Below are 17,164 nucleotides of genomic sequence, written 5' to 3'. Positions count from 1 at the left end.
GCGCCCGCTCTCCCAACGCACGCCCAGGCACCTTTCCTTCCCCCCCCCCCCCCATCGGACACTGTTAATTTTGATTACCGGCGCATAGGACACACTTCTTATTTTTCCCATATTTTGAGGGGGAAAAAGTGCATCCTTTATGCCGGCAAATATGGTAATTACTTAGACTGTCATGTAAATTTATTTTGATCAATATAAAGTTTGCAGAATTTTGCAGAATTTTAAGTTTTTCTGTGCAGAATTTTAATTTTTTTGCCCAGAATTCCCCCAGGCGTAGCCTCCTGTAGTTCAACCTTAAAACACGGCTTCTAACATTTTGGAGGGATTGCCTGATTGCAGCATTGTCTTGGTGGTGGCAAACTGTTTCTACTTTACAATGATGGATCTGACAGTGCCCCAGGAATATGCAAACACATTTTCTTATAGCCTTCCCCCAAACTGTACCATAGAATAACATTTTCCTGGAATTCTTTAGATATCTGCTTTTTTGGCATGCTTTTGACCTTGGCTTCAAATTAACTTTATACAACAGAAATTGCTTTATTCTTCATCCAGGAGAATTTGAATTAGTCCAACTACTCTGTAATTGGACAGAGATGGGCTCAATAATTTATGGGCCTTATTAAGGCAATTTTTTTGAACTAGAGCTAATTTTGGTTTGCTATAACAAAGGGTGTAAAAACTTTGGGTTTTTATTTAATTCTTAATTACTTTTAGAATATTTCAGTGATTGTTCTTTCCAGATGAAACAAACTCCTTTTTTAATGTATTTTGATTTGAATTTTTCAGACAGAATGTGAAAAATGTACAAAGGTGTAAATGCTTTTGCAAGACTGTATACCATATTTTTCGCTCCATAAGACACACCTGACCATAAGATGCACCTAGGATTCAGGGGGGAAAATTAAAAAATAAATAAATAAATAAATAAATAAATAAATAAATGGTGTGCTAGACTGGCTGTGTTCCCAGGTGTCTGTGAGTCTTATGGAGCAAATTAGCGATGTGATTACAAGTTTTTTTTGTCCCCATTTTTGGGTCTGAGGAGGGCCATTTTGGGCCACTCCCCGGATCAGAAAACTTTTATCGTTCTCTGTCTGGAAAAAATAAAAAACAAAACCCCACCTCAACCCTTTAAATTTAATTAACTACAACCCCCACCCTTCTGCCCCCCCCCCCAAGACTTGCCAGAAGTCCCTGGTGGTCCAGCAGGGGTCCGGGAGCAATCTCCTGCTCTTGGGCCATCAGCTGTCAGTAATCAAAATGGCGCTGGTGGCCCTTTGCCCTTACTATGTCACAGGAACTACCGGTGCCATTGGTCAGCCCCTTTCACATGGTAGGGAGCAATGGACGGCCCAGTCTTGGGAGGGGGGGGGGGGGGGGGTCAGGAGGGGTGGGGGTTGTAGTTAGTTTTTTTTTTTTTTATATTCGCTCCATAAGACGCACAGACATTTTCCCCCCACTTTTGGGGGAAAAAAGTGCGTGTTATGGAGCGAAAAATACGGTATGTACATCTTCGTATATGTGTATGTATATACATATGTAATATATTAAAAAGTTGCTTTATTGCTGCTTAAAACTGTGCTTTCATCCCTTGGTGTTTTGTTTTTTTTTTTTCATTTCCATGTTCCCTTTTTTATATAAAGATAATCCTTGCTAGTCCCATAAATGTGGTTCACTGCTACTTGCTGTAAGTGGAATTGCTCACCCATAATTGTCGCTCTCTGATAGCAACAGAATATTGTTTTACTGCCCCTTCTTTTCTTATAGTTTCAGAAACCTTTATTGGAACAAAAAAGTTGCAATTAAGACAGTGGGAGATAACTGTGAATTGCTAGAAATAGAAAGGTCAGACAAGGTTTTATTTATGATGGCTCTACCGAATGACGGTATATAAAACTCAACAAATAAATACATTTTTGCACCTGATCTTTTCCCATTATACAATAAAACTATACTTAGGGTGGTAGTCAAAATAAAAACAATCTATACTGCACTTACCGTAGAAAATCTATTTAAAAATATATGGAGAGAGTCATACCAAAAATGAACCATCTGGTTTCAGTTAATCCTAAGGAAACAGTATATGTACAAACCAAATAATGTACAATAGAAATTCATGGGATAAAAATAGAACAAGTAGAGAAATTCAGCTAATTGGTGAACCGTATAATATCAGATGGGAGGAGTGAATTGCAGATTAACAGGAGAATAGTATCCATAAAAGCATTTCATAAAATGAAAATTATATTGAATAGGAATCTCACCATGGACACTAAAATACATGTGCTGAAACGTATCTGGTGTGTTCCATATGGACATGAAAGTTGGACAACTAGCAAAATTATGAAAGCAGAATAGAAGTAGTGGAAATGTACTAAAATTACTTTAGACAAATGAAGTATTTCAAAGGATAAGAATTCAGTGGTTTCTTATGAAAATAAAGAATTGGCAGCTTCCATTTTTAGGACATGAGAGGAGATTTAATAATGGGCAAGATTTAAGAGAAAAAGAGCAGTGGTAGACAGTTTCACCCATGACTAACATCAGTAATTGGATTAAAAAAATGGAATTATCAACAGAGGTAAAAGTGGATGGAAAACACTTATTGCTAATGTCTGCACATAAAACTGAGGTAGTATGTATGCAAATTTCTCCCATGTGTATTCATTAAGGATATCCTGAAAACTGACCGGTTTGCAGCCCTTTAGGACTGGAATTGTCCACCTTTGTCCTAGAGCCATTTGATATAGACAAATGAAGTTGTTTTCGAAGGCATCTTCACCAGAAGGAGTTAACACTTCTACTTTAAAAAGGACCAGAGACTAGAAAGAAAAGATGGCCCAAGTCACCAAGGCAAAGGCATCAAAGTTTCTCAACTTCTTCATCTTGTAGGAAGAAAAAGAAATCTTCTTTATTCCATTGATTGGACCATAAGTGAGGCTCAGCTGAGAAAAGTGACATCTTCTTTGGCACTAAGAGGATGACATCCGTCTCATCTGTATTGGCATGGAAAACTGTATCCATTTTGGGATCAAAAAAGTTATCAGTGCAGAAGATGGTGCCTTCATCACCTGCTATTTTGGTGCTAGAATCTGATTCCTCATTGACCATATTCCTTCTTAACAAGGACGGCATAGCATTTGTGCAGAAAATGTGGCATGACTTTATTAGGCATTACATGAAGTAGATGCTACTGCTTTCAGAAGAATGTTCATCAATTTTGGAGAAGATGTCTAAGCGACTTTTGTTTCCATTGCAAATTGAACCTTTTTTGAGGACCAGAGGAGCATGAACTTGAGGCTCATTTCTCACAACTTAACTTATTTCTCCAGTTCATGTCAGAGATGTAGAATCAGTAGAGTCTATATCTGTTTTCTCTGTTTCAGAATCAAGAATCCCCGAAGAGCCATGTGCAGAAATGGAAAGGAAAAATACTCCCCTAGAAGATCAGCTTATCCAGCAATCATACAAAAGATGGCAGATTCCATTTCTTTTTTTCAGTACAAGAGTATTCAGAACTATCAGGAGTTCTGAAAATTATAGTCTCCTAAACAACCCTCAGCAGTACAGTGCACGAAACCCTAAGGGATTTGTAAATGAAAAGCTGATATACTCCACTTTCTGTTGTTAATGTGACTAAAAAAAAAATACGGGGTCAGAGACTGTCCAGGTTGCTACAGGTTCCACCTGATTCTGTGGTGGTAGAATCAGCATTATGGAAAGTGAAGAAGTAAAAACTATTCCAGCACTCCATCTGGCAGGGATTGCAGATTTGACACCACAGGGTAGAAATTCTACCAAGCGGCTGTGCTCCAGTGTGAGTTTCAACTTATTAATTTCAAGTTACACAATATTTATACAATGTACAAAAAGTCTGAAATTTCAACTCTCTGCCACCTGAAATACAGGCAATGTTCTAGTCTATTTCTAACATAGTAAATGCATCCTTATCTCAAGGTATATTTCCTGTATCTCTCAAAAAAATTTCTATCTTGCCAATACCAAAGAATAAAAACCAAGACCCACTGCATGTTTCAAACTACAGACCCATTGCCTCACTCCCTTCAATAGCCAAAATCACCGAATCAGTCGTACTCTGTCAACTTTGAGTTGAAGATAACAACTTACTACATACCAATCAATATGGCTTCAGAAAAGGACATAGCACAGAATCCTTGCTCATTTCATCTTTTGATACAATTATCAGAGGTTTTGACTCAAATACAGACTATATTATGGTATTAATCGACATATCAACAGCTTTTGATACTTTAAACCACAACATCCTCCTGCTTAAACAAATTGGTATCACTGGTACAGTTCTGAAATGGTTTAGTTCCTTCATATCAGAACGTCCCCAAAGAATTACTGTTGGAAATTCAAAATCTGAATGGTATACTACCAAATCTGGTAATAACACACAATAATACATAACTTACTTTACAACCCCAATTCAGTATGGCTCTGTACACTGCTAAGAACAGAATCTATAAACCAACCAGACAATTACGTTCAATGGACAAATGCACCCTGGAAGTACCACCAATAAAAAATAGCCCATCTAGAATTAACACGTAAACAAGCCTTCTCAGTTGCAGGTCCAGTTCTTTGGAACTCCATTCCAGGGGAAATTCGATTGACATCAAATACTAAAGAATTTAAAAAAGCTTTAAAAATGTATCTTTTTACTGTTGTGTACAATATCAGTTAATTGATCACTATTTCAGTGCAAAACAACATTTTGATAACAGCAACTGTTTAAAGTAAACAGTTATGTGTAGGCACTAGCCAATGTAGTATTGTGATGTATATTGAGTATTGATTGTATTGTTTTAATTATGTATGTTTTATTGTAAACCGCTTAGATGGTCAGGTCTCTGCCCAATTCGTGGAATATGAAACCTTTTAAATAAATAAATAGTCCATGTATGAAAAGCAGAAGAATGCTCCAAGCATCTATATATGATCATTTTGATACATACTCTAAGGCCTAAGCTGTAGCCACCAGAAGATTGGCATGGCTCAAGGCAACAGGCCTCAGAGAATATTCACAAATTAGTGGATGCGCCTTGCAAGGGAGATAAACATTTGGGCAACAAAGTAAAGGAAAGGTCAACATAATAAAGGATCAATGTCTGATGCAGCAGACATTAACTACAGCTACATCAGACCCACTGTCTTCATAGAGAAGATATGATCTCTACAAGAAGGCAGTACATATATCCTGGAGTACATGCCTTATCCACACCAAAGGCATCATTACCAACTTATTCAACAGATTAAGCAAGTACAACCTAGACAAGCTAGGGAAAGATCTCACAGCAAGGTACCTCAGTAGCCTTCCCAGAAACAAATGCAGAACCTTTGACTACAATCCTTTTCTGGTGGTGGGATTTCAGCATTTTATCCATCAAATCTGACTAAATTTCAAGTCTTCCTCCAGTGAATTTCTTCAGTCCTCATCAAATTCCAAAAATAATCAATTGCACTTGATAAAATCTGTGCCAAAGGGGGAGATAAACAGGGATTATACTTGAGGTACTTTCTCATTCCAAAAATGACAGGGGGCCTTCGTTGACCCATCCTAGATCTGAGAGAATTAAACAAATTCCTGAAATGAGATTCAAAATTATTTCCACAATGATCATTTTACTACTTCTAGACCACAATGACTGATTGACAGTCTTGGATCTAAAGGATGCCTATATATACCTTCCTATCCATCAAGATCACAGGAAGTTCTTAAGATTTTTAGTAGACCATGAACACTACCAGTGCAAAGTCTTTCCATTTGGTCTATCTGTAGCCTCAAGAGTTTTCACAAAATGCCTAGCAGTTGTAGTTCATGTGAGGGAAAACTTGGTATTAATTTTTCCTTAATTAGACTGACAAATATCTAGCAGATCATCCCCAAAAAGCTGAAATTTCCACAAAATTGTCAGTCCAGACTCTCCATTCCCTAGGATTTATTATAAATCACGAAATCTCTAGAATTTATAGGAGCAGTTCTAAAGAATGTCCGGCTTACAATCTTTGGTTAAGTTTGTTCAGTCTCACAATCTCTGCCAGAAGATTCATGGAGTTAGATCATTTATTTATTTTATTTGCTTTTATATACCAATATTCAGCTAATGCCATCACGTCGGCTTACATATAACAATTTTAGCTAAAAATTGGATACAATGTATTAAAATATAACAAATGAGGGGAAAAAATGAGATATGTATCATATGGCAGCAATAATACATGCAATGCCTTAGACAAGATTACACATGAGAATACCACAGTGGCATCTCCTCGGTCAGAGTGCCAATCACTTGTGCACTTTCCAACTGACTACAGTCTCCTCACGGATAAGGAATTCCATATCTCCCCATATCAAATGTCATTAATGACAAATGCATCCACTCAAGCATGGGGCGCCCACATGAAAACCATATGGTCTTAGAGAACTTGGAACGAACAAGAAATATCCCATCATATAAACTTATTGAAACTCTGGGCTATTTACAATGTTCTCCTGACTTTCAAAACTTTCAAAAAGTGAAGGTTTTTGTCCAGATTCAGACAGACAATATAGTAGCAATATACTATATTAACAAAGGAGGAAGAACAGATTCTTGAATATTATGTTGAGAAGATTAAAAAATATAGATTTGGGAGATAGACGAAATCTTACTACCATTCATATAATAGGGAATTCCAACATTGTAGTGGACACAAGTCGCGACAACTACCTTACAAATGGGAGCTTCACAATAATACTCTCCTAAGCACCTTTTGAAGTTGGGGAATTCATCAAGTGATCTGTTTTTAGCCTCATTCAGATACAAGCAGCTGGTATACTGTTCCAAAAGACAAAATCCTAAAGCTGTAACATCGGATGCACGACCATTTCATGGTCAGTATGCCTAATGTTCGTGTTTCCATCAATACCTCTCATTGGCAAAACAATTCTAAAACTAAGACAGAACAGAATCTTGATGATTTTAATAGCACTAAACTGGCCATGTCAAGTATGGTTTCTTTGGATTCTCAACTATCCATCTTCCATTTTTCTCATTCCTACTATCCTTTTCATCACAATCTTCAATCACTAGCATTAACAGCCTGTATGTTGAATGTAAATTGCTAAATGCAATGAGGTTATCTGAAGAAATTAAGTGTTTACTAGCAGTAAGGAAACCTTCAACGAGACATTTTTATGGGTTTAAAGAGAAGATTTTCAATATGGTGAAAAGAGCATTAACAAGAACTTTTTACCCGTGGAATTTCCATATTGTTTCAATACCTCCTTCAGCTTTCCAAGTCATATTAGAAAACTAAGTGCTATAGTAGCAAACTACCAATCAGAGGATTTCCAGGTTTCTAAAAATCCATTAATACAAAAATTCATAAACATAAAAGGATTAAACAACTTATGTCTGCTAATGCATAAACCACCAGTGCAATGGGATCTAAATTACGTGTTGTCAGCTCTGATGAAGCCACCCTTCGAGCCTGTAGCTGAAAATTAGTTCAGATTTTCATCCTGGAAAACTATTTCATAACAATCTCTTCAGCTGGTGGAGAGTAACTTCAAGCATTAGTTATTGATCCTCCATAGAAGGATAAAATAATGTTATAAACACTTCCGAGATTGATGCCTAAAATGGTCTCACAATTCCGCTTAGTTCACAGTGCTTCCTGCATTCTTCCCAAAGCCGCATTCCAGCTTAGCAGAACACAAACTTCACACATTAGACTGTATAAGCACTTCACTTTTCTACCTTGAGAGAACAAAGCCGCTAAGAAATACTTTCAATTATTTGTTTCAGTAGATCTAAACAAACAAGGTAAACCAATAAGGATGCACACTGATTTGTCCTGCCGTCTATGGAGAACACCTGTTACAAGTTAGCAGCTTTGCTTTCTCTGGCACATGGGATGCAGATCACATGAAATACATTATTTATTCTGTTGCTAACAGAGAACAGCATTTATACCTTTTCTGCCACATAGATTGTACATGAGAATAATTTGACTTTTTTTCTGATTCACCGTCCAAAGACCAAAAAATATTTCTATCAAGCCGAAACACAGGGAACAAAACTACACTGGATTTATAAAATTCAAAATTAATATACTATGCTACAATTTAATTTATTCCTTTTATTTGTCTCCCTGTCACTAGCTTTGAGTCCTGGTTTGATATAACTGGTATTTCACAAAATGCAGAAAATATTGTAGCTAATGAATGGGAGCAGAATATTTTACACATGCTACATCAGGTACTGAAATAAAGGATATATAAGCACCTCTTTCCATGTACTTTCCTGCCTGCACTTAGTTTTAAATTTCTGGATCCTTGTCATTTCCTTTCCTGTTTCATTACTGCATTGCGGGCCGGATTTTAAAAGGGTTATGCGCGTAACCCTTTAAAAAAAAAAAAAAAAAAAAAAACCCCTGCGTGTGCCGAGCCTATTTTGCATAGGCTCGGCGGCGCGCGCAAGCCCTGGGATGCGCGTAAGTCCCGGGGCTTCGCTAGGGGGGGGGGGGGGGGCGTGTCGGGGCCTACGCAACATTCGGGGCGTTCCAGGGGTCGTGTCGAGGCCCGAGGCCTCCGAAACGGGTTCCGGGCCAGGGAATCGCACGCCAGCAGCCTGCTTCTGGCAAGCGTAACTTTTAAAACACAGGTTGGGGGGGGGGGTTAGATAGGGCTCGGGGGGGGGGGGGGTTAGGTAGGGGAAGGGAGGGCAAGGTGCGGGGGGGGGGGGGGGGAGGGGAACGGGCAGCTCGCCCAGGGCTCGGGGCGCGCAAGGTGCACAAATGTGCACCCCCTTGCATGCGCCGACCCCGGATTTTATAAGATACGCGTGGCTACGTGCATATCTTATAAAATCCCGCATACTTTTGTTCGCGCCTGGTGCGCGAACAAAAGTACACGTGGGCGTAGATTTATAAAATCTACCCCTTAGTTTTGAGCAGGGGTTCATGATTCTGGCTGCTCACTTCAGTTGTGATATTTCCTGTAGCTGTTTCTTGCACTTACTGATGTCCAGTAGCTGACTACTTGTAGTAGTTTTGTAGCTCCTCAAGCACATTTCTGGCTGCTGCTCTTTGCTTATGTTACTAGTGGCTGATAGCAAATATGAGATTGCAGTGGTTGTTTCTCTGTCCTGATACATTTCCTGCAGCTGCTCCTCACCTACCTGCTTGCCAAATCCAGTTTTATTTCTTATTTCTAATCTGCTTTTCAAAAATTGCCCAAAGCAGTTCAGAGCATCAGTCATAAATTACAATAGAGTATTCTTACAATGGCAGCTTTTAAGCAGGTTTTTCATATAGATTGTGGTGTTTGCTGCTTGAAATGTGCTTGTAGTAGTAATTTCGTATGTTGGTATCTGGGGCTTTCTTAGACTGGCTGTTTCCTAGTAATGCAGCATCACTGTTTGTTATATCTTTCTTTACCTTTTCTTGCTTCTCTTATAGATTTGGAGGTTTATTCAGCTTCTATAAATGGACAAATAGATAATACCTGGTTGATCAGTTAAATCCCTGTAATAAAATATTTACGTTCTTACATTTTTGGAACTTTATCTAGTTTTCTTAAATCAAATGTTTGAACATTAGCTTATTTTTTATTTAATATGCCAACATTATTTTTGATCTCTTTGTTTAAATGTTAGATCTTAACACCATTCTTACTAAGGAGACTAAAATCAGATGTAGCTCTTGAGGTCCCTCCAAAGAGAGAAGTTATAGTATATGCATCACTGTCACAGAAGCAAGAAACATTCTACACTGCCATAGTGAATCGCAGCATTATGAAAATGCTTGGACAAGAGAAGGTAAACACTGCAGTTTATTTGCATAGATCTACAGAGATGAGCAAAAATGACAAGATGCTGATGGCATCTTATAGCATCTGACGAAATAGACTGTCCTCAAAAGCTTATGCCTCATTAAATTGGTCAGTCTATAAGGGGCCGCCTGTGTCTTGTTTTTGCTACACCAGACTAATATGGATATTCCTCTGAAGATTTTCACCACAGAGATGAGCATGAGGGATGTTTCCCTCTCACACTCCCAAAACTATACAAAACTAAACTATTTATAGCAAGTAAAGCATGGAGAAGTGTACCAGGAGCATCCATATATGAAGTTTCAGAGGGTTAGCTGATGGTGAGAGTCATCTGTACATTCACCTTCTGCAGTCTGGTTTATGTTGGAGACAATCAGCATTCAGATCTCCTCAGGTAAGCAGAGGATGTTTGTAGGAAAGAAGAATTCTGCATATGGCGTTTCACTGGTGAGAGGAATGGGGGTCCATGTGTGAAGTCTGGTGGGTGTGGAGTTCTGTTTATCAAGCTCTGAAGGAATGTGGATGGATTAGAGGAAGGTTGTGCCATTCTCTCTTCACCAGTATAAACATCCTTGCTTTGTGGCATTTTCTCTAGTAGTCCAGACCCCCAGACTCCCAGTCCCATAGTAAAGACCAAAGAAATATTGTTTCATTAGATTTGTTTAGTATACTCACATGACCAGATTCTCTCTCTCCTCTCTCTCTCCTTGCTTCTTCTTTGATTTCTGCAGTGTATCAGTGTTTCTTTTGTTTTGTCTACTATACTTTTATTTTTAACTCTTTATTTTAATCATCGAAGCAAATATCTGTACAATACAATACACACAAGGGGATAGATTGCATGCCCAGCTGTCTCTGGTATCATATAAAGTCACCACCAAAATGACTGTGACCACCCAGGTATAATCATATACCAGTATAATAGTGCTACCTTCTTATGCTTTGACACGTTTTAGCACTTTCTTTTGGTTTTTTATTGCATGTAAAACATTATTCTCTCATTCGCAATAAGTGGTGTTAGTGCCTTACTGTAATATGTTACAAAAACTTATCTTAAACTTTTTGATAGTTGAATATATCCTCATTGCATCATTTTAATTTTGCTATGATCTGCACCTGCTGCATAATCTGCATGACACTTGCCAGCGTTTTGATGTAGATGCATCTGCTTAAGGGGCTGAGGAGAGTCAGCCTCTGTATTTCTCATTTAGAAATGGCTGTTAACAGACCAACATGACTGGTGTGTCAGATGTCTGGGCCTTGCTTTTGATATGCCAAATTGTGCTGCTTGCACCTATATGTTCCCTAGGGCCAGAATTTTGAAGAGCTATAGGCTTTGAGAATTTTTGGAATCTTTTAACTTCTACCACAGGGATCAAGAGGATACCATCTTTAGCTGAGGGACCTTCACCAAAAAAAAGGCAATCCTCTTGTGCTCAGTGCCAATTTTGGACACTGGCTTCCAAGTTGTATAGTCAGTCCACCATCCTGCCTTATCAATGTAGAGAACAAAAGATCTAAATTCGGATCCATTCTCAATCTCTTGACTTCAAGAGATAGGACAACTCTGGAAGACCTTATTATATTCTCACATGGAATGATGGTATATAAAACACTCAAATATATTATCTAATTCACAGGAAGACTCAGCCATCTTCCATTTCTGTCATTCCATTCAGATGATGAGGAATCAGTCTTCTGTCAGACTCATCCCTTCAGCCTCCTAGGAGTACATCATCTCCTGAGGATATAACATGCCCTGCTTTGGTACAAAAAATGGCCAAGGACATTTTCTGTTCAATTTACAAGAAGCAACAAAACCTTGATGTATTTGGATTTCTCAAAGTAATAGTTCCATTGCACAGACTTTCAGGAGCTTTAGCAAAAATGTAGCAAATAATCTTTATCTACATTTGAGGTAGCAAGAAAGTTAGATCTCAAATAGAGTTCATTCATTTCATGGACAGCACAAAGTCTGGCTCCTGCATCAATTAGTAGTAGTAGAGTTGGCTTTGAAAAAAGCTAAATGCTCTAAAACACATTCTAACACACCTGGAAAAGATATCGGGATGCTGGATAATATGGCAAAAAGTGTTCCATGCTTAGTTCTAGAATAGTAGCTCATCAGTTGCATTCCTATTTGTAAAGACTGCAGTCCATGGCAGAAACACTTCCAGTAGATAAAATGGATCAGTTCATTCCAGATGAAGAATGTGGTAAACATCTAATCAGATCAGCATATGACACCTATGATAGCTCTACCAGAAATGTTGCAGTGGCTGTTGGGGTCAGAAGGCTAGCTTGGCTGCATGCTATGGGATTCTATGAAGATGTGCATGAGCAGCTTGCAGATGCTCCATGCACTGCTGATAATCTCTTTGGAGAAAAAGGAAATAGATGATATTAAAGATCAGTGTACCACATTCTTTACCCTTTCAATGGCTATGAATGAACAGCCCTGTACCTCCAGAAAGGGTCGAATCAACACTAAAGGAGGCAATATATCTGTTCAAGGAGAACATAGTATCAGCACTCTCATCTTCAGCAGCATTACAGCAGGCCCTGTGCTAGCAAGAAATCACAACTTAAGCCTCTGATACAGTTGCTGACCAAGACTATTCCAAATTTTTGACTACAATCTTAAGGAATCTTCCCTATTAACCTTACGCAACCTTCCAGTGTATATGTGTGTGTGAGGGTGAGGAAGGCTTCAGAATTTCAAAGCAGCATGGTCTTTGGAAACAGACATTTGGATGCTAAAAATCATACAACAGGGATATCATTGAATTTCAAATCTACTCCCACAAACAATCTCCAGTGAGGTACTCCCTAGATATTGAAAAATGCAAGCTCCTTCAGCAAGAGCTTCCATCCCTTCTAATAGCCAATACAGTGGAACAGTCTTGCTACAAGAAAAATTCTGATTTTAAGAAAAGTAGCTGATCCCTATCCCATCTTGGATATTAGGAATCTCAACAATTGCTTCAAGAGAGAAACATTCAGTATGAATTAGTTGTGCACGATCTTGCTAAAAAAACAGCAGACTTATTTCCCTAGACCTTAAAAATGCTTACATATGCCTTAATTTGCAAGGATCACAGGAAATTTCTATGTTTCATCATAGAAAACAACCACTACCATTTCGCCTCTCAACAGCACTTAATAGTTTTCACAAAATGCTTTACAGTTATTTCTCACTTAAAAATGAACAATGTTTTTGTCTGTCTCAACAATTGGCTTATAGGGCCAATCCCTTCATGAAGCCCTTTTATCCATTCTGAGTGATGAATTCCCTTCAATCCCCCAGGGTTTCTCTTCAATTTCCCAAAATCCAGCATGAAGCCATTTCATAGGCAGGTTTCTGCCCCTGTCTTCATGAAGATACTAGGTCAAATGGCAGCAAACGTCCATGACTCTCTCAAGGATTGCCAGCTGCCTTCAGGGTTGATAGTCCTAGTGGATTTACCTCATGGCATACAGGAACTTATAGTTCCTTTCCCTATTGCATTCCTTAAGAAAATTAAGACTACTGGTGTGGGCTCCAAAATTATACACAGTATTCCAAATGAGGTCTCACCAAGGACTTATACAGAGGCAATATCACCTTCTTTCTCCTGCTGACCATTCCTCTCCCTATGCACACAAGCATCTTTCTGGGTTGTCTTTTTTTTTTTGGCAGCTGTCACCTTATCCACCTGTTTGGCCACATTGAGATAATCAAAAACGATCAGCCCCAGATCTTCCTGCTGTTTCATGCATAGAAGAATTTTACCACCTCGACTATACCACTCTCTTGGGTTTTTGCAGTCCAAATGCATAAATCTGCATTTTTTAGCATTAAATCTTATCTGACAGGCTGTAGACCATTTCTCAAGTTTCACTAGATCCCTCCTCATGTTTGCCACACCTTCCTGGCTTCTACTCCATTGCAAATTTTGGTATCCTTTATAAAAAGATAAACCTTTGCGGATAATCCTTCTGCAATATCACTTACGAAAAAGTTGAAAAGAACCAGGAGAAGGACCGATCCCTGCAATACACTGCTAGTACTGATCTTTTCCTCGGAGTGAGCTCCACCCTTTGTTGGTTCCAACTCAACCATTTTCTAACCCATACAGTCATTTTAGGGCCCTCACCAAGGGTACTCTGTTTTATAAGTCGCCTATGTGGAACCATGTCGGACATTACTAAAATCTAAGTTCACTGTACCTATAGAGACTTCCGTTTTCAGTTATCTTTTTCCTGGGGATTTTTTCAGTGTTTATTCTAATGAACAAAAGTGTGAATCAGTATAAAAAAGACTCATGTATTTCCACTGATTTTCTCCCAGTTTTACCCATTATAATAAGCACTGATAAATTCCTGGGAAAAATAAAACAAAAACTGAAAATGAATGTCCCTATACATCTAATACTCTTCCGTGATCCAACTCTTTGGTCACCCAGTCAAATTGATCAGATTTGTATCACAAGACCTACCTTTGGTAAAACCATGCTGCCTTGGATCTTGTAATCTTCTAGATTCCAGAAACTACATTGTCCTCTGTTTTAGCAGTGATTCCATTAATTTACTCACCACAGAAGTCATTAAAAGGCCTGTAGTTTCCAGTCTCCTCCTCACTTCTACTTTGTGAAGAGGAATCACAGCCAACTAATTCCAGTCTTTACTCCTGACTCGAAGCTTTGAAATGGTCAGCCAGTGTTGCTACCAGAAGTTCCCTAAGCTCCTTTAAAACCCTTGGATATATCCTGTCTGGCCACTGCGCTTTATCTACTTAAAGTTGAACTAGTTCTTCTCAAACACATTCTTCTGACAATTGTTTACCCCATTTCCAATTTTATGTGTTCTTTTTCTGTTGTCCTACTCCTAACCCTTCCTCAGTGAACTCCAAACAGAATAACGTGTTAAGCAATTCAGTCTTTCCTTATCTGCCTCTACATATTCCTCACTTTCTCTTCTGTCTCACAATGCCACTTTTGCACTTTGTTCTGTCACTAACATATGAAGAATGATGTATTGAAAGAATGATATACTACTTTAAGTTATCAGTTATATTGATTTTTGACTTTTTTGCAAGAGGGCCTAGAAAAAGGACTGGCACTAAATTCTCTCAAAGTACAAATTGCGGCTCTTGCCTGCTACAGAGAACATTTTCAAAGATCTTCCTTGTCTGCTTATCTGGACATTTTGCGTTTCCTAAGAGGAGTGAAACATATCCATCCTCCCAGTAGGGAATTAGTATCCTCTGGGACCTGAATTTAGTCCTAAGATCCTTGAACATCCCTCCATTTGAGCCTCTCAAAGGGGCATCTATAAAAGATCTGACTTTTGAACTAATCTTCCTAGTAGCAGTCTGCTCAGTGAGATGAATTTCAGAATTCCAGGTCTTTTCCTGTATTGTAGAGAATCTTTTCTCTGTTTTATAGAAAAGGCAATGTTGATCCTCGTGTCCATCTTTTCTACCCAAGGTAGTATTGCGTTTTCATCTTAGATGGTTTTCCACTTCTCCTTACAAGAAGGAATCTTTCTCAGAGGGCTATAAGTAGCTCCACCGGTTGGGCGTTTGCAAGATCCTCCTGTGATATTTGAAGGTGACTAATCCCTTTAGAAAGTCAAACCATATATGTGTCCTTTTCAATGGCCAAAGGAAGGATGAAGTGGCCTCTAAAACTTCAATAGCTTGTTGGCTTAAGGAAGCGATAGGCTCAGCGTATATTGCTAAGGGTTTACTTTTTTCAAGAGGTTTTCAGGCATATTCAACCAGTGTCCCCAGAGGAATTCTGCAAGGCAGTTTCTTGGGTATTCTTGCCTTCCTTCACAAAGAATTATTGTCTGGATGTGACTAGGACCAGAGTGGAGAGGATACCGTATTTTGGCTCTGGTGTATTGAGAGTGTATTGAAACGGCCTCGGAGGGAATGGAGGCAGGCTGTGCGGCTCGGCGCGCGCAGGCTGGCCAAAATCGGCAGCCTTGCGCACGCTGATCCAGGATTTTATAAGATACGCGCGGCTATGCGCGATCTTATAAAATCCAGCGTACTTTTGTTTGCGCCTGCTGCACGAACAAAAGTACGCGATCGCGCTTTTTAAAAAAATCTACCCCTTAGAGAATAGCCACTGCCATTAGCAATGGTAACATGGAATAGACTTTTTTTGGGTACTTGCCAGGTTCTTATGGCCTGGATTGGCCACTGTTGGAAACAGGATGCTGGGCTTGATGGACCCTTGGTCTGACCCAGTATGGCATGTTCTTATGTTCTTAGTATCCCACCCAGTCCAAGGGATGACTTTAGTATATCCCAGGCATCTGGACTGGTCTGGCTGGATGAGGAGGAAGGAGAAATTGGCTTAACTTGCTAATTTCTTTTCCTCGCATCCTGCCAGACCAGTCTAGGACATTCATCCATTTTGCTGTTTCTCCCTGCCTATAGTTTGACAAAACTTTCTGATCTATTAAGTGACTGTGTAATTCCAGTTCATATAGAGTTTGATATTCAAAAGCCATTTAGACGGATAACTCACAAGTTATCCGTCTAAATGGCTAGCTAGGGATATTCAGTGCCATATGCGCCTAGAGTTTAGGCACATAAGTCAGAGGTGTTCTGTGGGCTGTCCTAAAATTAACTGGTTTAATATAGCCGGTTTATTTACATTATGAAACTATATCTACTTCCTTTCTTCTTTTGGCATGCAAATATTTTTTAATGAATATTTGCTAACTATTGTAAACCGATTTGATATGCTCGCATGAAAAATCGGTATATAAAAATTATTAAATAAAAATAAATAAAAAATAGCCGGGGATATTCAGCGGTGTGGCTGCGCTGCTGAATATCTGCATTGGTAGCCGCTCTGCAGCTGAATATCGACTTCATAATGTCTTGTGAGTATGCGGTAGAAAAATAATTTGAAATTAATAAATGTTGATTGTATGGCCTCAGTTGGTCTGGTTCATTTAGCTGATCTCCCAAAGATGTTGCTTGTTTCCCATGGAAGCCCTCTGATTAAGGGGAGAATAGGGAGGAGTTTTGTGTTTAGCTTGTGAAAAGGAAAATTAGTTTCTTACCTGATAATTTTCGTTCCTGTAGTACCAAGGATCAGTCCAGGACACCTGGGTTGTGACTCCGCACCAGTAGATGGAGACAGACTAAAACTTGTGGGCGGAGCATATATGCCCCTGTGCCAGTCACAGCCCCTCAGTCATACGTAATGTCAAAGTAGAAAAGCCATAAGGCAACCATAGCTAACCATACAAACTTGCTATTTAAACGGAAAAAAATTCCAACACCCCTACAGGAACCAGACTCTCCAACCGGGA

General features: G+C 39.0%; 1 protein-coding gene across 2 annotated transcripts in view; it reads left to right on the top strand.

Moving 5' to 3' along the window:
- The window catches only part of HELLS (helicase, lymphoid specific), a 330,133-nt gene that overhangs the window by 217,136 nt on the left and 95,833 nt on the right, over positions 1-17,164 (top strand). For both annotated transcript variants that reach the window (XM_029609169.1, XM_029609168.1), the window contains exons 12-13: positions 8,177-8,273; positions 9,672-9,833. In XM_029609169.1, coding sequence (XP_029465029.1) covers positions 8,177-8,273; positions 9,672-9,833 — 259 coding nt within the window. The remainder of the gene's footprint in view (positions 1-8,176; positions 8,274-9,671; positions 9,834-17,164) is intronic.

This window comes from Rhinatrema bivittatum, chromosome 7, assembly GCF_901001135.1.
Source record: "Rhinatrema bivittatum chromosome 7, aRhiBiv1.1, whole genome shotgun sequence".
Lineage (NCBI taxonomy): Eukaryota > Metazoa > Chordata > Amphibia > Gymnophiona > Rhinatrematidae > Rhinatrema > Rhinatrema bivittatum.
Note: the sequence above shows the minus strand (reverse complement) of the source record. Positions and strands in the feature narration are given on the sequence as shown.